A 26404-nucleotide genomic window follows, 5' to 3' on the forward strand; every position below is an offset into this window, starting at 1 on the left:
GAAATGATTCATGGTAACGGGCAGCGCGAACGGCGAGGACTCGTCGTTCGTTACCATCAATCAACCCCAACTCGCCCAATTTTACGTGCTTTTGATATGAAATATCTATGCGCGTCCAGATAGCTCATGACATGACAGTAGAATACGTGCTCCACATATTGTGATAGGACTGCACGTTAATGAAATGGGGCGATATTTTACAAGCGAGTCGTGTTTTGGCAGGTTTGCATACCGGAAAAACCTCCCCAGATAAGCACTATCCCTATTCCAGTCTGCTGGTGACAGATAGGGACTGCGTGAAAAGCAACGACAAGAATTCTGCGGAGTTATCTCGTGTTTTTCAGAAATTTAGACTCAATGTCATCGAGACGTGCCGATGAAAGTTTTATGTCATGTAATAAATGCGAAATAGCAGGAAGAGTAAAGAGAATGGTGGCCGCTTGACATGACAGAACACTGAGTTAAATAGAAACAAGCGTGTGAGGCTGAGTGATAACGCATGAAAACGCCGGGCTTAAGGTATTCGCACCACCATTATCAGATATAATTTCACCTGGCTGGTTTTTTATCGTAACACCGCGTGGCTGTCCAGGATTGGCAGCTGTCCAAAATTTTCTTGGACCGTTTGTACGTAGCTTTGGTTAGACAAGGTTAAGTAATGAAGGCTTAGCATTGCGGATGGCAGATTGATTTTCACAGTCTGCGGAGCGATACTTCTTCCATGCATGAGAGGTGGCATGCTCCTTGGTTGCCGGAACCAGGGGTTTTCGTTTATTGTATAGGTGTTTTAAGTGTCTTGTAAACCGAGGCTTGTGAGGGTTACAATTAATGAAATTTAGGAAATGGATACTTCTGCTTTTTGGTTATTTTCTGCTTATATTGTAGCCACCTTACCTGAGTAACAGACAGCGAGTATGTCTGACTGGGGTGAAGCGTGTCATAGAAACCGGAAGGCTTCTGGGTCACATCGAATATGAATTACACATCATCATCATCAGCCTATATTTTATGTCCACTGCAGGACGAAGGCCTCTCCCTGCGATCTCCAATTACCCCTGTCTTGCGCTAGCGCATTCCAGCTTGCGCCGGCACATTTCCTAACTTCATCATCCCATCTGGTTTTCTGCCGACCTCGACCGCGCTTCCCTTCTCTTGGTATTCATTCTGTAAGCCTAATGGTCCAGCGGCTATCCATCCTACGCATTACATGGCCTGCCCAGCTCCATTTCTTCCGCTTAATGTCAACTAGAATATCGGCTATCCCCGTTTGTTCTCTGATCCACACCGCTCTCTTCCTGTCTCTTAACGTTAGTCCTAAAATTTTTCGTTCCATCGCTCTTTGTGCGGTCCTTAACTTGTTTGCGAGCTTCTTTGTTAACCTCCAAGTTTCTGCCCCAGATGTTAGCGCCGGTAGAATGCAATGATTGTACACTTTTCTTTTCAGCGACAGTGGTAACCTCCCAGTCAGGATTTGGCAATGCCTGCCGTATGCACTCCAACCCAATTTTATTCTTCTGTAAATTTCTTTCTCGTGATCAGGGTCCCCTGTGAGTAATTGACCTAGGTAAACGTACTCGTTTACAGACTCTAGAGGCTGACTGGCGATCCTGTATAATTGTTCCCTTGCCAGGCTATTGAACATTATCTTTCTCTTCTGCATATTCATCTTCAGCCCTATTCTTACACTTTCTCGATTAAGGTCCTCAATCATTTGCTGTAATTCGTCTCCATTGTTGCTGAATAGGACAATGAATTACACATACAGGTAACTAACTGTTGATGAGCAGGGATCAGAACTGTTTTCGCGCGCCTATTATAAAGTAGCCATGTTTGCGGTGAACGCGGAGCTATGTTACATCAGCTAGTATCTCAGAAAACGTTACGCTCCATGCAAGCCAACGCTTCAGTTATTATTAGGTAGTAGTTAGTAGGTGTATTAGTAGAGGACGAAACAAGGCTGGACACAATTAAGTTCGCGTTTTGGCGATAAACTTCGTAAAAAAGTAATGCTTATTATTCTTGTGGTACTGGGAGCAGAATTCTTTCTTTGCGTTGTGTCCGAATTGGCTACTGCTCTTCCCGGTTTGCGATTGTTCTGCGCAAAAAAACCACATTGCTCCAGCCGACAGCGTTTTCTACTGGAGTGTACAAGGAGCTGATTGTGCTTTCGCGAAGGCCAGAAGATGCGTTCGTGCTGTATGGATGGTTAGTGAAAAATCCTCACCGACACTGTAGTTAGTGCGGTTAGATTTACGATTTTGAAACAAAATGGAATACATCGTTTTGTGGAAGCCGAATCTGACTAATGATAGGGAGGGAGCGGAAAGTTGAGTGACAACTGAGGCGAAAAGCTCGATCTATATCCTTTGAGTTTATCGCTATGCTTTGGTGTTCTTGACAATGGCACATGATTAATTGTTCCGATTCTGAAAATATTTCTAGTGCGCTGCTTCCCAATTGTTCTGAAGGGACAATTCCGAGTATGATGGTGCTTTCAGCAAGATATTCGTGGAGCCACAACATTCATACGAGGACGGAGTGCCATCAAAGCTATTTAGGCTGCATGCATGGGCGGCATACATTATGATACCATACATTTGTTTTGGATGCAGCACCACACCACGCAGACACAAGCGCCACCGCGGTCACCACACGTCCCAAGCATCTGCCGCAACCGCTCGTGCAGCCGCGCTCTCACCCCGGACTCACGTGACGTTAAAACCGCAGAAGCGCAAGGTAGGTGTGCAGGCGCCATCGCCACACATTTTCCTCCTCTCCCCTAACCGTCTCCATTCCTGCGCAGGCGCCGTTATACGGACGTAAGCCGCCCAGGGTACACCTCGTGGGAACGCATTCGGGGGATGCATACTGGCGCTAAAAGTGAAGAGCTTAGCTGTAAAAAGTGCGTTGACGACAGGGCTGATAGAGCACTGCACGGGATCGGGCTTACCCGAAAGCCCGGGCCCGGCGCGGCGCATGGCTCGAGTTGGGCCAGGTAGGTCAGTTTTTTCATGGGCTCGGGCCGGGCTCGGGCACGGCATGGGCTTTTTGACCCAGTCTCAGGCCAGGCTCGGGTATTTTGACGCGGGCCCGGGCCGGGCTCGGACTTTCTGGTGGTGTGCATGTAACTTGCAGCGAGTTATCCTCGCGCGTCTCGACTGTGCAAAACCTGTTGCCCCGGCGCAGTTGGAAGCTAGCAGTGCAACTCCTGTGTACTTCCCTTTTCTTCTTCCGTCGTATTTTGCGCTGTTTGAACAGAATGTAAAAGTACAGAAAGACAGAAGTCGCCTCAAACCAAAGGATGCCATTGCATTCCTTGCCTAAATCAATGTAAATTATGCTTTCAGCGCAGTGTAAGCGCGTTCGCGACTTGCTGATTCTTCAAAGGCGAATTGGTAAAACGAGTACTGGTAAGATAAGATAATTCCTCACGTGGCTGAAATATGGCACTGTCTCCATCTATGATTGCACGTATGTTCTCAACCGGCCGCCTAGCAGCCAGCGCAGTACGCTGCACCATGGAGGAACGGGAAGCTTTCTTTCTCCATTTACTCCATCCATGCGCTGCGCTCAGGACCCGTCGTGGAGTGGAGATCAATGGTCGTGGCTGTGCTGCGGCTAGAGTGTACTAGAGTACGGTTGAGTGGGACGAGCGACATGGGGCGGCGCATCCTTTGCAGTGAGGTGCCGGACGCGGAAAAATACTGTGGCGGCGTGGTGATAGAACTGGATTGGGCCGCATCAAAGTAGCGCCGTCGGAAAGTGTTGGCGATACTGCTCGGCAGGGTCATTCCTACAACTTCGCGCGCTGGTATTTGGGTTCAGACCGCTCAAATAGTGTTCATAATTGCATATGACATGTATTTATGCCATGAGAATAAATTCATTTCTGCATTTCAATAGGGGCGAAATGCGAAAACACCCGTTTACTTAGATTTAGGTGCACGTTAAAGAACCCCAAGTGGTCAAAATTTCCGGAGTCCCCCACTACGGCGTGCCTCATAATCAGATGGTGGTTTCGGCACGTAAAACCGCAGAATTTTTTCCTTTCATTCTCTTATTTATTTCATTTTCTTTAATGCCACTCGGTGGTCTTTTTCGGTCTCGGACCGGGTTCGGGCCGGTTTCGAGCCGGTCTCGGGCCAGGCTCCGGCCTAAGGAAAAGTGGTGGCGAGCCGGGCCGGGCGAGTAATCTAGATTATTGCCGGGCCCGGAGCGGGCCCGGCTCTCACCATAAAACTGTTGGTCGGGCTCGGGCTGGTAGCCCGACGTAAAATCGGGCCCGGGACCGAAAAAATCGGTCCGTGCAGGGCTCTAAGGGCACAAAGGCGTCAGCTAGCTCAAGAAACGAATGATTGCAGATCGCTGGGAGAGGCCTTAGTTTTGCAGCTGACATATTAGGCTGATGGTTATGGTGACAAGGATGTTGATGATGATGATTCCTCCAGTACGCTAAACCAAATGGGTAGCTCACAACTTTTCGTTTCGTGAATGTGCGCTGATATATTTATCTTCGACCAACAAATTCAGCCGCCCAAGTTTACAAGACGCTTCAGTGCGCGTATAGGGACGCGTATGATCCAGGGCACTCTCAGCAGATGAGTCAGATATTTTGATGATGACCAGACGAGTATTCAAGACCATCTTTGGGGTCATGGCCCTCAGACAGACGTGCCACGATCCAACAATGAGACTGCTGATGCACCCAACTAAAGATACACGAGACTACCAATGAATGAAATGGCGAGATTGCTTTCAATAAGGCGCCGTGAAGATCACTAGATGACTGAAAGCTTCATAATCATCATCATCATCATCAGCCTATATTTTATGTCCACTGCAGGACGAAGGCCTCTCCCTGCGATCTCCAATTACCCCTGTCCTGCGCTAGCGTATTCCAACTTGCGCCTGCAAATTTCCTAACTTCATCATCCCATCTGGTTTCCTGCCGACCTCGACTGCGCTTCGCTTCTCTTGGTATCCATTCTGAAACCCTAATGGTCCACCGATTATCCATCCTATGCATTACACGGCCTGCCCAGCTCCATTTTTTCCTCCTAATGTCAACTAGAATATCGGCGAACCCTGTTTGCTCTCTGATCCACGCCACTCTCTTCCTGTCTCCTAACCTTAGGCGTAACATTTTTGGTTCCATCGCTCTTTGTGCGGTCCTTAACTTGTTCTCTAGATTCTTTGTTTACCTCCAAGTTTCTGCCCCACATGTTAGCACCGGTAGAATGCAATGATTTTACACTTTGCTTTTCAACGACACTGGTAAGCTCCCATTCAGGATTTGTGATGCCTACCGTATGCACTCACCCCCAATTTTATTCTTGTGTAAATTTCCTTCTAATGATCAGGGTCCCCTGTGAGTAATTGACCTAGATAAACGTACTCCTTTACAGACTCTAGAGGCTGACTGGCGATCCTGAATTCTTGTTCCCTTGCCAGGTTATTGAACATTATCTTTGTCTTCTGCATATTCATCTTCAACCCAATTCTTACACTTTCTCGATTAAGGTCCTCAATCATTTGTTGTAATTCGTCTCCATTGTTGCTGAATAGGACAATGTCATCTGCAAACCCGAAGGTTGCTGAGATATTCGCCGTTGATCCTCACACCTAAGCCTTCTCAGTCTAAGAGCTTGAATACTTCTAAGCATGCAGTGAATAGCATTGGAGAGATTGTGTCTCCTTGCCTCACCCCTTTCTTGATAGGTAACTTTCTACTTTTCTTGTGGAGAACCAGACTGAAAGCTTAGATTACCGTAAATTGATGGCACTGAATAACTTCAGCCGCGCATTGCGTAGTAAACTGCCTGCAATGAAGGCGATCGTGCAGCGTGACCAGGTGATCGAATCTAGCAATGTCGTCTAAGAGGAAGCCTCCGACGCCGCCTATTGAAATACATGTAAAACGCAGAAATGGTTTTGAGCATTAGATTTGGTGCCTTTTAGTGAAAAATTTAAATTCTATCAACTGTCATTTTTATCTATGACATGAGTTATTTTGCATATTTAGAGAAAGTTGATATGATAAATAAGTAGGAGGACAAAGTTTACAAATTTGTAACTGCACGCAAAAACTGTTATGTGAATTTCATCCGTCAGAAAATCCACAGCGGACAAATTTGATACATTAATTTATGTCATGTGAATGTGCTAAAATGTTGACGATGGTTTCGCAGAAGTCCTACTAGCATATTAGTGGTGTATTAAGAGCAATGTAAAATCATCACATTTGACCTCTTTAATTGTACTATTAGAGACTATTTAAAGAATTGCGATATTGCTTTTCTTTTCATTACCGAGTCACAAAATTGGAAACTTGTTAGCTTCGTTTTCTATCAAATTTGCGAATTTCCATTTTTTTTATTTCACGGCGTAGATCAAGAACCGTTTGCAGCAGTCACTAGAGCTTACTTTGCTGTGTTTTTTTGAGAAAAAAGATTTCTCATTTCCCATGTAAACTGAGAGAATTGGATATAAATTTATTCTGAATCTGGCTTACAGCCTTGTTGTTGCTCATTAGGACTCGTAGCTTTTTTTATATTTGACGCATCGAATGCTAGTCCTAGGCTACGAGACAGCAGAAGTAATCCGTGCGCTAGTGCGTCATTTCTTAGGAACTATTTCGATGGTAAGTGTATTCTCAAAATTCCCGATTTGCGCGAAAAACGTATACACAAAAATGGGCCATATGAGAGAGATATAAATAAATAAATAAAAACCGAGAAATACAACTGATAAATTGAAATCAGCATTGAAGCGTAATTGTTTTAATTGTTTATCATTACTTCCGGGCTTCCGTTCTCATTTGATGGGCTTCCGTCAAAACCTCGGCTTCTTTGTCCATGCATTCGCAATTTTTGCAAAACGTGTGTTACATACAAAACAACCTTAAAGGGCCCCTAAACCACCTCAGGTATTTTTTGAACATTGCAAGTAAACAGGCGCATCGAGTTCAGAATGCCGTCACGATCAACGATGCCAAACGCTGCAGCGCTACGCGCCGCGGGCGCGCCACAAAACCAAAAAAACAATGCCGTCCTCCTCCCCTCGCTTTTCCGGTCACCCCAGCGGTCGTCATGATGTCAGCAGGGGGAATCTGGTGATGTCAACGGTGGAAACGATGTCCATTGGTCGAACAATGAAAAACCTCTCCTGGACCGAACATGTGGATAACGTCACCGCTAACGCCCTCCGCAAACTCTTTTTCCTTCGACATGCTTTGAAGCTCACGCCCCACAGTGTACGTTTTCTCGCATATAATACCAGTTATTCGTCCCATGTTAGAATATGCCATCATAATCTGGGATGCCTTCACTAAAACTAACACTGCTAAATTGGAGAGAGTTCAAAAGAAAGCAGTACGGTTTATTTATAATTCATTTGGCCGTTCATCTATCACTCATCTACTTAATCAAAGTGGTTTGCTTCCAGTCTCTCATAGAAACCGTATCTGCCGTTTGAAATTCTTTTTTCAATTACTCCAAGGTAAATACAATCTTAACACATCCAACATTATATCGTACTCCTCTGGACATAACACAAGACAACGGCACGATTTTACAGTGACACCATTAAACGCTAGAATTAACTCCTATAAGTATTATTATTTCCCCAGAACGATTACAGATTGGAATAATCTTAATAATGATGCAGTATCACAAACGTCACTGCAAATGTTTGAAAGCTATCTGTAATTTCTTAACATCGTTTATACTACATTATATCATTGTGTTGCAATTGTGTCTTATGTTTTTGCATTTCTTTTCCTGGATCTTGACTTATGATTTATTTATGAATGGATTAATGATTACTTTTGGAATTACGTTGGCTGTTTCCAACGGACCTTTACTTGTATATTGTATGCCCACCCTGCTAAGATAAGGTCTTGTATAAGATCGCAGTATCAATAATAAAATAAAAATAAAACAAGAACCTACGACTTCCGGTTTGTCTGCTAGCAGGTACGCGGCGCTCCCGGCTCGTCCTCGCCGTGTTGCACGCTCGTGCGCATTTGCGAATAGGTAATTACAGCGCACCGCAACGCAAGTGCCAAATCGCTCGCGTTCCAACACAGTCGTGCTTAGCGGTCTGATTAGCTGCGCGAACAGAGTGCGACAGTGTTGGCCTTTCCAGACGTGCGCGCAACACAGGCACGCTCCGCATAACACGCGCCGGCACCGCAGCAACAACGGGTAGCAACACTCCATTTGCTAGTAGGTACAGCGTTTGACCGCTGGCCACGCTGCGCCGCTCGCGCGTACCGCGTTTCTAGGTGGTTTCTTTCGCCGGGGGCGCTCGAACGCAATCATATGGTTCGCATGAATGCAACCCTTGGAAGCGTGGCTGTATGGCTGAATGAATGTAGCCATAGACATCACTTCATACGCAATTAGATTCCTACCGTTTAAGATTAGTGGCGGTCCTCCCTATGACATGTTCGTAGTACTGGGTTTGTATAGCCTATGGAGAGCTAGAATGTGTGATCGCCATGCCGAAAGCCCGCGATCTACAAGATCATTCTTTCAAGAAAGTGCAGCTTATATAAGAAGTGTGTACGCCGTGCAGGAACCTCCGCCTGACTGGATGCACTTGTTGGACGCATGTGTGTGTTTGCCCGAGTTTTAAGTGTGTAGCTATGTCCGCACTGTAATATACCTTCCACTTTATTTTCCATGCATTAAAGAAAAAAAAAGTGGCTGTATGGCTGAGTGGCTACAGCGCTCGCTTTGGGATCATGCGTTTGCTGGTTCGAATCCCGCCCGGGCTGGAATTATTTTTTTTCTTAATATCAAGCTTTTCTTTTCCTCTCTGTTTGCCATTGCGGTCGCTTGAACCCCGGTGCCACGGCGGCAGCCGTGGTGCCGGGCACCGACGCGAAGCGGCGGTCCTTGGGGTGTTGCGGAGCGCAGCGTAGCAACACCCCAAATAAAAAAATACTGCTCCAGTCAGGTATACTGCTACCTCCCTGATAGTGAGATTATATTTGGATCATCAAAACAGTGATGCGTTTATAATACCACCCATCCCAACAGCAGGCTAGTCACCACCAGCCCAGCGTTTTCGCTGTCAACGCCTCCTCCGTTCCAACGGCGGCGGCTACAAACATGGTACGCGCGAGCGGCGCAGCGTGGCGCCAGCAGTCAAACGCTGTACCTACTAGCAATTGGAAATACGCCAACGGGTAGCCTGAGAAGCGCCGAGTTCACGTCCACGTTACCGGCACGCTAACTCGCCGCACGCCGTTCGACAGCGGTTTTGCTCGCGAGCGACGAGATTTCCTTGCCGTACTTAGAGAGCATGAGACCGGGACTCATTTGTGCGGCAGCCTCACCGCCGGCTGATCGCACGACGGCGCCGATATCGTCGCTAGGCCTTTTCCGGTTCCCTTCAAAGCTAAAACGGACGGCGCTTCGAAATTAAATACCGACGCTCACAAGCCGCGATATTTTATTATCGTTGTTATCGCTCTTCGCAATAATTGTACACAAAGAATAATTGTACACAAAGAATACGCTGATATTAGCGGCGCCGTCGGCTACGATGCGAGCACAGCCGAGCCGGTCGTCTCCCGTCGGCCCCGTCGGTAGCCGTGCACTCAGCTGCAGCCGATGTTTTCGTTGCCGGTGGCAGAGCCGCGCAGCTTCACGGTCGTCAATTGGCGCGTTGATCGTGCAGCGGGCGGGGCGCCGGCCGAACTGCCGTTTACTTTGGACACCTCTCACGCGGCAGACTGGAGGCTGTATCGTCGTCCGCATATGTGCCGCTAGCATGGCTAGCGTGGACGTGCCTTAACCGGAAGTAGGCAGTGTTTTGAGAAGCGCGCCGGTGATTACGTGTGTCACGTGACATTTGCAGCAGCAATCGGCGAGGAGGAGAGACCAGCCGTAGCGAAGGAAAGAGCGAAACGAGCGAGGGCCGTTTTTCGATCATCAAACGCGTGTAACTCCGCTATTGCGGCACCATTTCGAAAAATTCTCGCGGCTGCGTGTTCGTTGTAGACTCGTGCACAACTGCAACACCACAACTAAATTTCGACCTCTGGGTGGTTTAGGAGCCCTTTAACACGTGATTATTTTCTCAACAGAGATAACAAGGTTTCTAGTGAGAGGAATTGGAAATACAGTAACATCGCGGAATAATTATACCACCTTTTACAATACAACGAAGCTGACCATTCTAATTGAGCAGTGAAAAAAATTAAATTCTCACCTTTCCTTTTGTGCACTCCATGCCTTCCAATATGTCTACTTTATTGCACACGTCTTGAAAACCTGACTGCATGCAACAGTTCATTTTGCACTGCATGCTAAGAAACGGAGGCTGAAAAAAAACGAATTTTTTTTTTATTATTTCGTCATGATTCTGACAGCGTAATTGCCTATATTACGGATGACTTGTGGAGCTCAGTGCTTTTTACCTGCCCGTGCACAGTAGCGTGTGAGCAACTGTGCAATGCCAATACTTTAAGGTGACAATAATTGAACATGTTAGGACAAGAAAGATTAACACTATATTCGTCGAGAAGTCTGTTAGCTCGTTCTGTGTGACAGCATATCACTTTGTTGCGTAGACATTGTTACTCAAGATCACGGGGCGGCTCTTCAACAATTTGAACCGTCCTCGCGAAATGGACAAATTTGTGGTATGTCCACGTGACTTTCCTCGGTCCCGTTATCTTTGAACCGGGCGCTGGTGACGTCAGAGAAGTGGTACCATGGTTACACAATAGGTGGCACCACTTTGATTTCTATTTTCGTTTTCTCGCTTACCGCAGCTCTGTTCTCGCTCTAAATTGCGAATTCGTTAATACGGCAGTTCAATCTTTAAATATATCTCGACTGAATATTTTCCTTTAGTGTCTTTTAGTTAAGAACACCTCCATACGGTTTAAGTTTAATTTTGGTATTGCAAATGCAAGAGGTTGTGCATCAAAGTGTGATATTGCGTTTGAGACCGCATTACCAAAAGGTAAACTACAATGCCCTTTACCAAAAACATAGCATTTTGATTGCTTATGTCGCCATAAAGTATTAAACCTGCAGCGCATTTCTCGTATTACACTGCATAACTCCAGAGCAAACGTCCGGTATAAGATATGTGCACTGATGAAGCTAATTTTCTAATCATGCAGCACGCATGGCTTTCCGCTTCTGAGTAACATGGAAAGGGTTTTCTGTCCCATAACGCCAGCCGCGTAACTTGCTAGCAGGCTGTTTTGTTCAAGGTGTCAAAACGCTGAAATATTTTCAAGCTGAACGTTTTTTTTTTTCGAAACTACTTGCCGAATCGGCTGAGAGCGCTCAGGAAGCGTTTTGTGGAAAAATAAGATGTTAAACAAGTATGTCTAGGCAGCTACAAAAGAAATGGCATTCAACAAACAATCATTGCATGTTGATGTTTCAGACTGTGTATTTCTTCTGAAGCGTACAATTGAACCGCCGTAATGAACTTGTTTCGAAGTACTTTTGAGTTATTAATTATGAAGATGTTCTAAGGAATGACGGTGTTTTCTCAACCTAATACAGCGGTATGTTTCATGCTGACCATTGTAGGCTCTATGAAAAAAAATATTCTCGTAGGATGAGTATTGTATGAGTTTTGTTTTCTTATAAACTCATAAGTGCAACGAGCAACTTTTGTGTATTCACAGCTTTATAGATGACTACGAGGTGCTACCCAAAAGTTCCGGGAATTCAGTAGTAAAAAAAGATGTGTTCACCATAACGCCAAATCAGCACTGTATCATTCAAAGTAGTCCTCTTGAGCATGTATACATTGATCTCTGCGTTGCTGCCACGATTCCATGCATTCGTGGAACTCTCCAGGCAACAGTGTGTTGAGGCCCGCCTGCGATTCCGACTGGATCGCTTCAACAGTGTGAAACCGACGTCCTTTCTGGCTCAACTACAACTGTGGTAACAAGAAAAAGTCACAAGGGGCAAGGTCAGGCGAATAGGGTGGGCGCGGAAGTACTGTGATATGTTTGGAAGTCAGGAATTGTCGAACAACGAGTGATGTGTGAGCGGGCGCGTTGTTGTGATGAAGAATCCGATTGTTGTTCTTCCACTTCTCCGGACGTTTGCCACGAACGCTCTCTTTTAAGAGCCTCAAAACGTCACAGTAAAGCTTTCTATTAACAGTTTGTCGAGGAGCTACGAATTCCTTCTGAACAATTTTACGTTGGTAACAAAAAAAATTTGTCCCTGTTTCACCCAAAAGGCGAAGCATCAATTGCGATAGCAAATTAGTAGATAGCTATACGGTGTAAGGATAGTAGTTTTATCAGCTGTATAAACTTGGACATGCAGCAGCACCAGCAACGCCCAGAACTGTTGTCGAGGCTGTTGGCGTTTCGCCCGCTATCGCTCCGAACTCGCTCGGCGTTGGTGACTGTTGCCGGTGCCTCTGGGGGCGGATCGGAGGTTTTCGGCGAGATCAGAGTGGGACACTCATCGAGCAGCGTCGAAAATCTTGCCCACCTTCTAGATTCGCAACGTTTTTATATAAATACGCATTTGGTGCCGCAGCTAAACGTCGCCTCCCCTCCCTCCCTCCCTCCCCCCCCCCTTCCCCCCCAAGGCCATTCGCGCGAAGGAAAAAGTCGCGTTTGCTCTATATATATGGTGATTGTAAAGGAGGAAAAAGACGGACTGTGTCTGCAGCCCTTCAGGGAGCACGGCGCCAAACACGCGTTTGTTCTCCGCCGTGCGTTCACTCCCCGTGAAAGCGCGCGCCCCTCGCGCCCTTTCAATTGCACATACAGCGTCCGGCGCGCGGCGACGATTTCATCGCCGTTGACGTCATACAGAATCTCACGGCGACGGCGACGCCGATGGCAGAAATCCGCTTTGAGTGTCAATATAATTGCTATGGCAGTAAAACGATGATCATGGACTTTACATTCCTACGAACTGGAAGAGCCGTTTTCGGCCGCAGGGAATTTGGCGATTTCATTGCGACGACTGACTGCTGTTTTGTTCCAGGATTGTAGCCATAAACCCACGTCTCATCCCCGGTTATTGCACTGGAGAAGAATATGAGATTGTCGCTGACTTGTTGCTTCAGTTCCATACGGAGAGAAACACGATGTTCGTCACTGAGCAGTCCTGACACAAATTTTGCAGAAACACGCCTCATGCTCAAAACATCTGACAAAATTTGCCGAACTGGGCCGTACGATTGCCCTACAAATTCGCAGATATCCTTTGTAGTTAGCCTTCTTTTTCCAAAGATAGCCATACGAACTTGCCCTATCGTTTTCGGGATTGTGTTTGTTGACGGGCGTCCACAACGTTCATCGTCGTCAACACACATTCGACCCTCTTTGAAGCGTTCATGCCATAAAAACATCCTACTTTGGCTCATGGTGTCGACTCCAAGAGCGTAATCTAGCATACGATGAGTTTGTGCCGCAGTTTCGCCAAGTTTAAAACAAAACTTGATGCAAATCCTTTGCTCTTTGAAGTCTGCCATAGTCCTTGCTGAGAAATGTGCCAAATCAGTGAAACATTGCGTTGCGAAACAACACTTCGCAAAACAATACTTCTTCTTAGATGCAAGTCGTTCAGCACACTGATCCTCAAGGCATACTGCTAGCTACATCTAGAGGCCGAAATGTGTACCCCGCTCAGTTTGCCCATGCTTTTCAAATTCACGGAACTTTTGGATAGCACCTCGTAGATATACAGGTATATCTACATTTTTAATTGTCCTCACGGATCCTCGAATTAATATATTGCAACAGTAGGATTGGGCAAAATGAAACATTATTAGTTGAAGTGTAAGTTCACTGTGGGCGATATAAAACCCAACGTTTACCATCACCTAACTATAAAGCATGTGATTAGGTTAAATTTTGTTCAGCATTCATGTTTGCTGAACAATTGAAATATTCTCGCATGACACTTCGTAAATTTTCATCGACGTAAGGAATTCACAATATGACGAAGGGCAACCAACATTAAAAAAAAATCAAAGAGCAGATTCAAAGCGAAATATGTTTATTATTACTATGGAAAAGTTCATTTCACCACAACATTATTCAGCGTTATTCGAAAATATTTTTTCTGGTTTAAGGTGGTAGACAACTTTTTTGGAATATTACTGAATTTATTTTGAAAAATTTTTAAATCGTATGCAAAGTGAAAGTTTCTCATCAGCACTGCAAACGTAATGCGATTTGATTCTCTCTTTACCATTCCCTTATTATCATTTCTGTGCAGTTTCACGAGCTATGTATCATCATGAGCCTATATTTATGTCCACTGCAGGACGAAGGCCTCTCCCTGCGATCTCCAACTACCCCTGTCTTGCGCTAGGTGATTCCAGGCCGATAGATTTGATAGGTGTGGATCAATTTGTCTTACGTTCTTAAGAAAAGATAGAGCTGCTCTCCGTGCGAGCCATCACACTCCGAGATATACGCTAGTGGAGTCGATCCATGTATGTGTCGCGAAGGGCCACGTGTCTTATCACATCTAATATGGTCAATGTATTGTGCTTATCAGTACTTCTATGATTTGTAGCAACCGGATCCTACCATGTCGACTCTCTTGTATTGCGTGAAAGCTGCACTCATGAGGGGGAAAAGTCACTGCCATAAGGAAGTAAATTAGTTAACAAATTGTTTCTGTCAAATGCCGGAAAAACAGTCGGCAGAAAGTGTTCATGAAACCAGAGAAAACGCGAAAGAGAGAGACAACGGCAAAAGGGTGGTAATAAATTGCCATACCTTTTTGTTGTTTTTTAGAAAGCAAAGTTACAGGGTGTTAATTAGTAGTGTTTGTTGAACGGCATAACAGGCACAGCAATAAACACTACGAGTATTTGTTCAGAATATTACATTTAAGCGAGTCAGGGTGTGGTCATAAGCTTCAACTTCACCTCAGCGACCACCATTCACATCTAACGGGCCCTAGCTCGCCGTCATGCCCATAGCACTTTGGCTGAGTTTGCAGAAGGCCGTATCAACATCGCAAAACGTGAAGAAAAATGACACACACAAAAAAGAAACATGATAAAAGCACTGCGTCTAAAGACGCATCCCTAAATAAGTAACATCTTCATTTGGTTTGAAAGCGCGGTGTTGTTGGTGAACGCACGATGATGATGCGCTTTCAAAACGCACTCAATCCTTTGATTTACCATTAGCCTTTAGTTTTAAAAGAGTGTGATATAAACAGTGTGATATTAAATGGTTTTGATTTATTTACTATAATTGCTGTGCGTCTTTTTTATTCTTCCAGCTCACGGATCCTATCGATCTTGAGATTTCTTTCTAGCTTGGCATCTTAGCTTATTTTCACGTATATTGCTGATGATTTTTCAGCTATCTTTTGCGATTGGTGTGAGGTTGTATTTTTTATATCTAGGTGTTTTTTCCCTTTCGTTATGCTTTACATTCGCGTGCAATTCACGTTTGATATACATCTGTACATACTAGCACACTTTTCTGTTTAATAACTTGTATTTTCGTGTATTTCCGCTCAACTTGTTCTCTAATAATCTTGAAACTGCAGCTCGCACACAAGAAACGAGGACAATAAGGCAAAGGGGACAGACAGGCGCTGTCGCCTTATTGTCCTCGTTTCTTGTGTGCGCGCTGCAGTTTCAAGATGAATAGTTACCAATTCGCCAAACTTTCATACTTTTGCAATTTGTTCTCTAATATTGGTTCACATTTTTTACCTGTATGTTAATATCATTATATTGCTTGATTTTGCTATCATATAGTAATTCCTCTCACCACCTAACCTTTACCGGAGCTCCCAATACAATCTTTGACTATGAGACCTCCTTTAGTATTTCATATCTATTCAAACATGTCACCATTTTGAAGCAATAAATTTTGAAACTCTGAGACTAGAACAGTTCACTTTTTACACCTTTTCATTATTCCTTAATTCCCCTCGGTAAGTGACGTACAGTGCAGGCTACGAGATATTGTTTCGAACGTGAGAAGAGTCAGCGGGAGTGTCCGTCCGCTACAACGAACCACAGCCTGCAGGCCCTGCCTGATCGTGTTGGCAATGTCATTAGCGACCCATTGGTGACTTCTCGACACGAGACCATCTCTTGGTGCAGCTCACCATCTTTGCAGACACCTTCGTTCCTTTTCCTTTCACTTTCAGCATCCTTCTGCAGTAATGCCGCGGCCGGACTGACTGACCCGGATATCGCTTGTACACAGCCAGGTAGTTCGTCTTGCTCTGTTCATTAATACAGCTCTGCGGGAGATAACTGCGCAAAAGAGAATTGAGTTTGCTTTTTTTAATGGCGTGTAATCCTTATATGTGAGTGCAACTCGCGGGACATAACTGTCAGTTCAAAAATGTCGCCCAGGAATTTGCAAATACGCCTTGCAACAATCGAATTTTGCTAATTATTGTCTACATAACTTCGCTAACCATACAAGGAAACAAACTGCTAGATCCAGTGCGCTTAGGTAAAAGCAGCAGATAACGACTGGTAATAGAGCCAATGGTAGTGGTAAGTGAGTAAAACAAGTCAAAAAAGGCTCGAGTTCACGCCAAATTTCTCAGGGAGGTTCCTATTAACAAAGTAAATTAATGCTTTTGGAAAGAAAATTACATTTATTTTCATCCGGGTGGGAATCAAACCCGTGCCTCCGGAGTGCGAGACACGCACGCCTCCCCGAAGCACGGCAGCTCCACGGTTCTGGTTAACTAAAGGTGTGCCTAGTGCGTGCGTCATTGCCCACGTCACGTTCGAAGCCATCTGGCTGACTAAACGTGTGGCCTAGTGCGTGCGTCGTTAGGCACATGATGGCACAGCCAATGGGTAGGACCTGGCGCCACGTCATCAGTGTTTAAAATTACTATATGAAATAAAATGTATTGTAATGAACAGAGACACAGAGACAGCACCCGTTCCTGTGCCGGCTGTTCTATTCTCTGCCTCGTCGTCTTCCTCTCTCTGTCCGCGCCACAGTCCGAGCGCCCGAGCCTAGGTGCGTCTTTTTCTTCATTACAGTATTTATGTTGAACCGAATGCGGCTCAGCAGTCGTTCAAGTTATAAACTGCTCGCGGGCAAGCGAGTGCATTGAGACGCTTTGCGTGTTTTCATTTGGCCTCAACGAGGCGCAGTTAAGGCTCATTCACACCGGCGACCGAGAAACCACTACAGCTTGGGTTACACAATATCCTAGATGAGGTGGCAGAAGCACAGAGGATCTCGCACCTCGAAAGGCACACCACCACTTGCACAGGAAGACACACATTATGCAAATGCTAAGCATGACATACCACCGTCAACACGGCGACAAAGTCGACAGGCAAAGAGAGATACGAGACAAGATACAAGTAGCCCCGATACCAAGGAAAATGCATCCATCCTACAACCAGGGACGCAGAAAGGCTAGGGCCGTAACGCTGCTACTAAAATATCACAACGACAAAGAAGCAAGATTCACAAACGCAACTGGCTACTCGGATGACCGACGCTTCGCAGCGGTAGTCGTCAACACCGACGGAAAAACACACAGCCAGTATCAAGAGGAAACAACGCGAAACGGCCGAGGAAGTAGCTATTGCCCTTGCTATATCTGACATAGAAACGCAAGTTATCCTGAATGACTCGCAAAGAGTCATTCAGTGCATTATCCAATGCAGAACTCAAGCTCGGGAAACCCCTATCACCGTGATCTGGTTCTCCGCCCACATGAGCGCAGTGTGTCCTAAACTTACCAATCTTAACGAGACAGCAAACTCCGCTGCACGCGGCATAAGTGACCGTTACGGAACAGCTCTCGTGGTTGACGCAGACAAGGACAGGCTAACGAGGTACAATGAAATAATTAAGGCCTTCTATCTGGCACGACGAAGTTTCACTCCGCCTAAAAAACAAGTTATGCTGAGCCCAAGCTGCAACCTGGTGGCAGCTACAGACTGACATTTATCCAAACCCGCTATCGTATCATAGATTCTACCCTGATATCTATCCGGACAGCAACTGCAAGATCTGCGGCTTAGAACCTGCTACACTAAAACACATGCTCTGGGAAAGTGAGGCAAAGACTAAAGGCATTAATCCCGATGTTGTCTCGGCGAGGTGGGCCGATGCACACGGCGAGGTGGGTCGCCGCCGTCCAGCAGGCTCGCAAAGCGGCGACTAGACAAGGCCTGGGTGTTCCGACGTGGGAGACCTGAGCCCGGGTCATCAATCTGCAGGACACTTAATAAAAGTTTTTACCAGCCAACCGGCGACTGACAGCTGTCACGCGACCAAGTTGGTCGGAAAGCCACCAGTCACAAATGGTCACAAATGGTCACAAATGGTCACAAATGGTCACAAATGGCCGCAAATGATCGCAAATGGTCGCTTTTCTCGAAAAGCGACTATTTTGGGCCAGTCACAACCTGCAAGATTTTTCAGTCGCATGACCGTGGTAGAAAAGTTGCTCAACCAATCAACGCTGCGCCAAAAGTGATATGTGTTTTCATCCGGCGTCCTGCTGCGTGACGCCTAATGGCACCATGGCAGACTACAGGCCTGTAATTGGTGCCTTACTTTGTGATACTGGGACGCGGCGTTTCCAGCAACGTATCGAATTTACGCGGTGGTATTCGCCGGAAGCTAGTCGCTTTTCTCGAAAAGCGACTATTTTGGGCCAGTCACAACCTGCAAGATTTTTCAGTCGCATGACCGTGGTAGAAAAGTTGCTCAACCAATCAACGCTGCGCCAAAAGTGATGTGTGTTTTCATCCGGCGTCCTGGTGCGTGACGCCTAATGGCACCATGGCAGACTACAGGCCTGTAATTGGTGCCTTACTTTGTGATACTGGGACGCGGCGTTTCCAGCAACGTATCGAATTTACGCGGTGGTATTCGCCGGAAGCTAAACACCAGCACAAGAAAACACAACAAACATAAACCCTGTTTTTTTCATCTGCCGTTCTTTGGACGAGCTCACCACCCAAAGGTGAACAGCTTCGCTTTATTATCATGCGCAACTTACAAATTACAACTTACCCTCGATAAATACTCCTCGTCATGCGAGCGAAGTTCAGGCAGGAGGCGGCTTGCATGGCCGGCCATTTCTCGCGAGCGGAGGCACGGGCGCACCCACCAGCGTCGCGCTTTCTTCGGAAGCTTCTGCGCTGCCACAGCTAACACCACGGTAGAGCACATCACACAGGCACGACGTCTTCATCTTCGCTCGAATAAAAATCCATGGCTGTTGCCGGAAGTCGAAACCAGCGCACATAGTACCAGCGAAGTGCGTGCGAACTGCGTAGATTCCTAGAGCTCTCGCTAAGAACGGCGATCTCCGGGATTGCGACTCGCAGGTCGCGCTTTGCCGGGCTTGCCGGTGTGAGCATCGGTCGCCATCAGTCGATTTTTGGTGGCCATTTGCAAGCAGTCACGCGACCACCTCAATTCGCCTTTTGGAAAACAGATGAGAGCTTGCGCGGACGTGGAACGTGCAGCAAAAAACATTTCACCAAGGGGACTATAATGCTTTCGAATTCCCACATGTAAGCAGTCTTAAGTGTTTCTACTGAATTGTTTTCTTTGTAGTGCATGCGAAAAGTGAATTTCGGAAAAAATCGGTACGGACGGTGCATCCCGACTAGAATGTTTCCGCCTGCATTCGACAAATTCCGTACAATTTCGGAACGATTCTCATGGCAATTAAACGGAATCTTTATGGAATCCATATCGCAAGAGTTATGTTGAAGCAAACGGAATTATTCGAATAGCACACGGGGTGTTTCTGTAAAGATTCAGCGAACATTCGGGAATGTACAAAACTGGGTGGAATAGTTTGCAAGCTAGAGATGTACATTTTTGCGTAAATATATGCCTGTTTAGGTGTAAGTATGCGTGTTAATTTTAGGCGACCTATTTTCGCCTGCGTTGAAAAGTTTCTGTTCGAGCAGTTTTTGTTAACACGGTTGGTAATTTATATAGCACATGCTTGTTAAAAATAAACATGACTCAGTATACCTCACATACAGTGACGTTTTCTTCAGGAAACAAGAACAAGACAATGTTTGCATCTTATGTAATCGATCCAACATGTACCAGCCAATAAATTCTTGTCTCGATAGGGGCCAACCGAAGGCGGCGTCAGATGAAGAGCACTAGTTTAATTGGTATAGTAGTGACCTGGTTTCCGTGAGTTCCCCTGATATGGCCCTTTAATAATCTTCAATGCATTTCTACCTGAAAACGTTGGAACGGGCCTGTCGTATGTTCAGGTCTCTTCAAAGCACTTTTTTGTTTTCAAGATATGAGGCTAATAAAAGCGCGCAGTGCCTTGGGGTCGCGCACCACCAAGGCGCACGCATAACCGTCTATAATGTGCTGCCAAAGGTAGGCTTATTTCCGCTGAATTCGCGAAATATTTTTGATATTTGACATTTGAACAAAAAGTGTCGATATACACTCTTGCGAATTCCAGCAGATTTCAAAGAAGCAACACTATCTTTTACAGTCATTACCAATTGTTTCTACTGATTTCAATGTTCTCTTCATAGCTGACGCTGACAGAACAAAATAACGCGGGAATGAATAAGCTTTATTAAATTACATAGTAGCATACTTGCAGAATTTATAGTTAATTAATTTTTATGAGATGAGGCAATACATCGTTTAGTGTTAACCGCAATAAAAGAGGCCGCAGTTGAAGCTGACTTGCATTACATATTTGTAGTGTTAGTGCGTAATATCGTGGAAATTTCTACAATGTATATGAGCAGCTTCTTTCGAAGAACCACTTGTCGTCAATCAGAATCTTACGATAGCTCACGGCGACATTACGTGCGCTGCTTACACAAGACATTTTTGATACTCACTGTGTAAGGAAGCTCTATTAGACAGCAATAAATGCGTTATGCACTCTGTACACTGTTCCCAATAAATAACAGACAAAAAAGCAACAACGATATGGACAAGACAGAACAGTACAGGCGATTGGCGGAGAGGTTTTGCTGTACCCTGTTTTTTTCCGTGTTTTTTATCGCAATCTAAAGACATATACTGCATTATATACCTAGTAGCCTTAAAACACGTCTTGTTACACTTCGCGTGATTTGTTTAAAAATGGTGCGAATAGTTATAACAGTATTGCACACATTCCACAATTTACGGAAGAATTCGAAGATACGCGGATCGTTGAGACATAGAATCACGGAATGACAAATTGGGCAGACTTGACCATGGGCCAGTTATTATCAACGGGGTGGTCATTTTTAACATTTCCGGAATTTAGGTAACCGCGAGTGGCCGATAACATGATTCTTGCCGTTGAGCTGGATAACTCGAGGAGACGGATATACTATCAGAAAAAGTTGAAACACATATTCAAATAATTATCCAAATTCCCTAATTAAATTTACTACTTACAGCACACGTTGTACTTCACGAATAGTACCAGGTCAAATGGTGCCTATTGAGACCTAATCCACTGAAAATGCATATCCAAGTGATGAGACGTATTCGCTTTTGCAAGGACTGAAGCGATTTTTCGTCAAATTTTGAAGCTGAGTTTTTGCACAGGCATATTTGCTGACGGACACGAAAAAAAAACACCGCATATCCACGGGGTGAATGATGATGAGTGGGCGAAGCTCCGGAGGGAATCATCGGTAAACCGTGAATCTTCCGTGTAATTGGCCCAGTCTCGCCGCACTAAATCGAACGATTGACTTACACCAATGACACGCGCCATATGTGACGTCATTCATATTTTATAACAGCGCCCTCCATTGTAATTGCACCATCTCCCGCTTAAGGGGACGCTAGCACAAACGCGTTAGAAACGTGCAGTACTCTCTAGTAAGGGGGAGAGAGAGGCCACAGCGTCTTACGCAGCCGTTTACACATGCCGGAACGTGCACCGCGTTTGCCGACGCCATCACATGACTGCTGAGAGAGTATAGCCCCCGTATTCATAAACGCTCCTCGACTTGAACTTGACTTGCCACCGCCTTGAACGCGTTTCGAACGCGCTGCCCAAGGCGGTGGCAAGTCAAGTTCGAGTCGAGGAGCATTTATGAATACGGGGGGTAATGCGGAGAGGCCACAGCGTCTTACAACAGCTTCTTACACGGGCCGTAACGCGCTAGCACAAACGCGTTAGAAACGCGCAGTCTTTCGTTAATGTTGGGTATTTATTGTCGTCGTGGTGCGTGTGTCCATGTGCGCTTCGTGGCGTAGTGGTTAGCGCCGCGCGTTCGGAAGCAAGGGGTCCCTGGTTCGATTCCGCGCTACGGACACAACTTTCGGAAATTTTTTTTCTGATAAAAGTAGACGTGGATACCTACTACGACGACGTCGACTACTACGACGACGAGTACTACTACTACTCCTACATACTACAGAGGAGGGACAGACCCCCACACCCTAAGGAGCTTCGCCCCTAAAATGCACAGAACCCTGACCATAGACAGCTTCGCTGTAAGTGAAAGAGGAAGAACAGTGCATTTTTATGGCGTGTCCAATGGCGCATGTCTCTAAACTGGTGTGATTCCGGAAATCCATTCCAAGTGGATGAACCTTGAAGCTCAATGGCTACAATTCGTAAATTGAATATGTGCCCTAAATAAATTAATTAGGGAGTTTCTTAGTGATTTTGTTAAGTAGCCGAATATATGTTTCAATTTATCCTGCAAGTAATGTCCGCCTTTCTCGGTGATCCATCTCAATTTCTAGAATTATGTTATCTGCAACAGGCGATTTTTCAAAGTTCCGGCAAACTAAAGCATAATCCCGCCGTATGATGTCACTTGAAACCACGAATGGTTCAAAGCATTGCTGGTGGGGCAAATCAACGTTTCTGATGTTTCTGCGAACATCCCACCGGCCTCTAATTTTTGATACACTTTTTAGCGTACAATAGAAAATATTTTGTACCAAAGCAGTCTGTTTGCGAAGCAGCGGCAACAAGTAGTTGACACGGAATTATCACTAGAGGGTTGCGCGCTTTGGTAGTTAGAATAATCAAGATGACTTCTCGCGTTTTACAAGAAGTATGCCTCGGATTATGGCGCACAGGAAACAAAATTCGCATCGGTGCGGTGCTCGCTACCTCTTTTTTTATCCAGTTTTTAATTTTTATATTTCTTTATCGGATAATGAAGGTTGTATTCATAATGTTTGACTGCCTTATCTCTAGTAGAAATACTGTTGACTTCATGGGTTAAAAAATCAAATGTCTGAGCTTACCCTACAAGGTATCGTATTCTTTCTTCACTACACTTTGAAAGGCCGGTATTTTTTTGTGCCACCTTCGTAACCACCCATGAGATATCCTTCCGACCAAGGGCACTTCGGCGTGGTGTCATGTGGTGATCCCAGTCTGCGTTGAGGAAGAACGAATTCCTGTATTTTTTTATTTTTACAGCGTATAAATTTGTTCATTCATTTGTAAGAAAAACAAACTTACAAATGTCCGAGTTCGTGAGCCATTGTTCTCACTCCAGAATAGGAAGTAGGTATATCTTCGCCCATGCCGACACGGTCCTTACGGCACACACCACCCTCACTTGCCAAGCCTCATGGAAATATAAGAAATAATATATAATAAAAAATTGTTGTCTAGTCACTTGTCTACGTAATAAACTTCTTAAATGACAGCGTTAGTGCAAGACAAATGCAAGGAGTTTAGGGTAGAAATTAAATAGACAATCTATTTCTTTTTTGAGGCTTCCAGACGAAGCTGGAGCATGAGTATATTTGAGCTGAAAAATCGACATCGGCTACTGGTATAGGGTGATATACCCAGATGATCTACCTAAATAAATAGAGATTTTGAAATTATCATTCAAATTTACTACAATAAAGAACAATTGTTGAAATGCCGCTGTTGATATTTTGTTGTTGTCTCACTATACTTCTTGTTCAAAAACATATGTTCGATTTTCTTTGCGTTTACTGCTACACCATTATCGAATGTCTTGCTTAAACAGGGTAAGCCCATTACATTTCATGCATTTTGGGTCACATTTTTTTACAAACACTCTCAGTAACCTTAGATTAGCGTAGTTATAACAGTATCGTTGTGCTCAAAATGGTTTCGGTCGTTTTGTTGTTGTAGAATGTTCACTTAGTACCATGACGCTCTGTTTTTGTCAAATTTTTAGTGGCTGTACTTAATTGTTAATCACTATTAGGCAGTAAATGCCATGAGGTATAATAACGCTTCACTGAACGGGAATATTTCTTAAAGTAGATTCTCCAGTCTGCTCACTAAATACGCAGAAAAAGTTTCGTTTTTAGCGTTAGCAGTTAGTGGGGTTATTAGACCAATATTTAAAAATAGTTTGATGTATAGTTTGGTGTTTCTACAACCAATGCCTCTACAATGGAATGACCTGTATAACGAAGGAATAATTCTGGCCAGATTCCTTTGCGAGTGTTGAGGTGCGCGACCTTTGCAACGAAGGGATCCGTACGTATAACGAATGCTTTCAAAGGCCCCAAGCACATCGTTTTAAATGCGCTTGACTGTAATTGTATTTAAAGTTAAGAAAAAACGGCATGAGTACACCTATACAATCCATGAAGAACAAAGGTATAACTCATTCAATAAGCAGCTGCAGTGTACTCGTCCCCTCAATTTCTTTGTTTTCTCAGTTTGGTGCCTTGCCTTCTGGGCTTCTTTCTTGGTCTGTTATGTGGCCTTCTCGGCGAGTAAGTTTTTTCTTTACCGAGCTGTTCGTGGTATGTGCACGAAATCCTGATATTTCTACGAAAACATGCTAGCCTGATCATGCCATGTTATTTGCTTAACTAAAACTTGCCTTTGTAACGACCTACAGTCTAAGAATTACTTTGCACCGGAATAAACAGTTCGCAAAATTGACCGCGTGCACGGTGCCCGGGGTAAATGCGGCCGTGGTGTGCTAATTGCCATGTAGAACAATCGTAGTGTTATAAGCCGTGCGGACCTTGAGATTGTACCAGAAACAGTGTGAGTTGAAATTCCTGTTTAAAGCGGCAAACATTTGTTGCTCTGCGCAGCCGACGTCCCTCCTACATAAGCAACGTGCAGTTTTCTGAGCATTTGATTAACTCAGTTGAAGTTATTGATGTTGAAAAATATGTTTTCGTAGCTGGCGATTTCAATGTTCCGTCCATTGTTTGGGCCTCTTCACGCGCGACATCGGCATCTTTATCATACCCTCGCTGTGATGCGCAGTTCTTCTTTATCGAATTTCTAAGACTAACGCAGTTGAACACGGTTCCAAATGCCGCTGAAAATGTTTAGATCTGATTCTGCCTAATTTATATGATACTGAATTTTCTGTTGCTGCTATCGGTTTAGTCCATGATGACCAATACCATGTTCCGCTTGCATTCGCAGTTTTTCTAGAGGCGATTCATGTGCTGAGTGGGCGTGCTCGCTCATTTGTGTTTCAGAACAGCGACTATCTAGGTCCTTACCACTATTTGAATGATGCTGACTGGTCTGAGTTGCGTCGCGCCACAAATATCAACAAACAGCATGCTTAGTGATACTGTAAAATATGCTTTGGGAATCTTCATTCCCTGGAAAGAGTTTACTCCGGAGCGCTATCCTACGTGGGCTTCCCAAGAACAACGCGGTTTACTCCGTAAAAAGCTAAGGTATCTTAGGGAGTTCAAGGAAACTGAATCATTGGTGTGGTACGAAAAATTTAGTGTTTTGCCATGCCATTAAAATGCGTAATGCGGATGCAAAGACAGTCACGCATACATTAATTTTGTCGAAGAAAGCGTAAAACGCGATCCCACACGTTTCTGGTCTTATGTAAAAGATTAACAAACAAACAAACAGTTTTGAGTGCGATGAGATTATTGTAATAAATCATCCTTCTCGTGGAATTTATCGACACTGCGACAATATCGCCAATACAATCGCTGCACATTTTTTTCTCAGTTTTCTTGAATACAGCGCATGCTACTAGCACTCATGACTGGCACTATAGTTTCAGTGACCATTTGACAATTTAATGTTTTCCAGAAAACAATATTGCGGCTTAAATTGAAAATTAAATTGAAACCATAGCCTTCTCTTGTTTATGACCGCTTACCCAGTTTCGTTATCAAAGGCTAGTTTTCTATTCTTGTTCCCCTCCTTACGTACATTTTTATACTCTCTTTGCGTACAAGTGGTTTACACATAGTTGGAACAATGAAATAGTTGTGCTAGTTCATAAAAGCAGCAGCATGAGCCACATGAAGATTATCGCCTGTTGTCATTCTTGTCTCCGTTTGCGAAAGTATCTGAAATAGCTATGATAAGACTTCTGCCGTTTTACAATGTAAGCTGTTATGGGCTCATTCCAATATCCTTTTCGGTTCGCGATGGTGTCCGCCGCCACCGCCGCTGGTCACCGTAACCGCTATCGTCGGAAATACGAAAAAAGGTATCCGGTCTCCGCC

The 26404-nt window shown here is 44.8% G+C and overlaps 1 protein-coding gene across 8 annotated transcripts in view; it reads right to left on the reverse strand.

The window, feature by feature from the left end:
- Positions 1 to 26404, reverse strand: part of LOC119444336 (venom metalloproteinase antarease-like TtrivMP_A) — a 1295510-nt gene that overhangs the window by 947301 nt on the left and 321805 nt on the right. For 2 of the 8 annotated variants that reach the window (XM_049663284.1, XM_049663282.1), the window contains exons 10-11: positions 23424 to 23532; positions 23266 to 23336 (exon numbers count right to left, since the gene is read on the reverse strand). The exons of 5 other annotated variants lie outside the window; for them this stretch is intronic. In XM_049663284.1, the coding sequence (XP_049519241.1) occupies positions 23266 to 23336; positions 23424 to 23532 (180 nt within the window). The remainder of the gene's footprint in view (positions 1 to 23265; positions 23337 to 23423; positions 23533 to 26404) is intronic. One more of the 8 variants, XM_049663283.1, reaches the window with a different exon arrangement.

This window comes from Dermacentor silvarum, chromosome 3 (genome assembly GCF_013339745.2).
Source record: "Dermacentor silvarum isolate Dsil-2018 chromosome 3, BIME_Dsil_1.4, whole genome shotgun sequence".
NCBI classification, from domain to species: Eukaryota; Metazoa; Arthropoda; class Arachnida; order Ixodida; family Ixodidae; genus Dermacentor; species Dermacentor silvarum.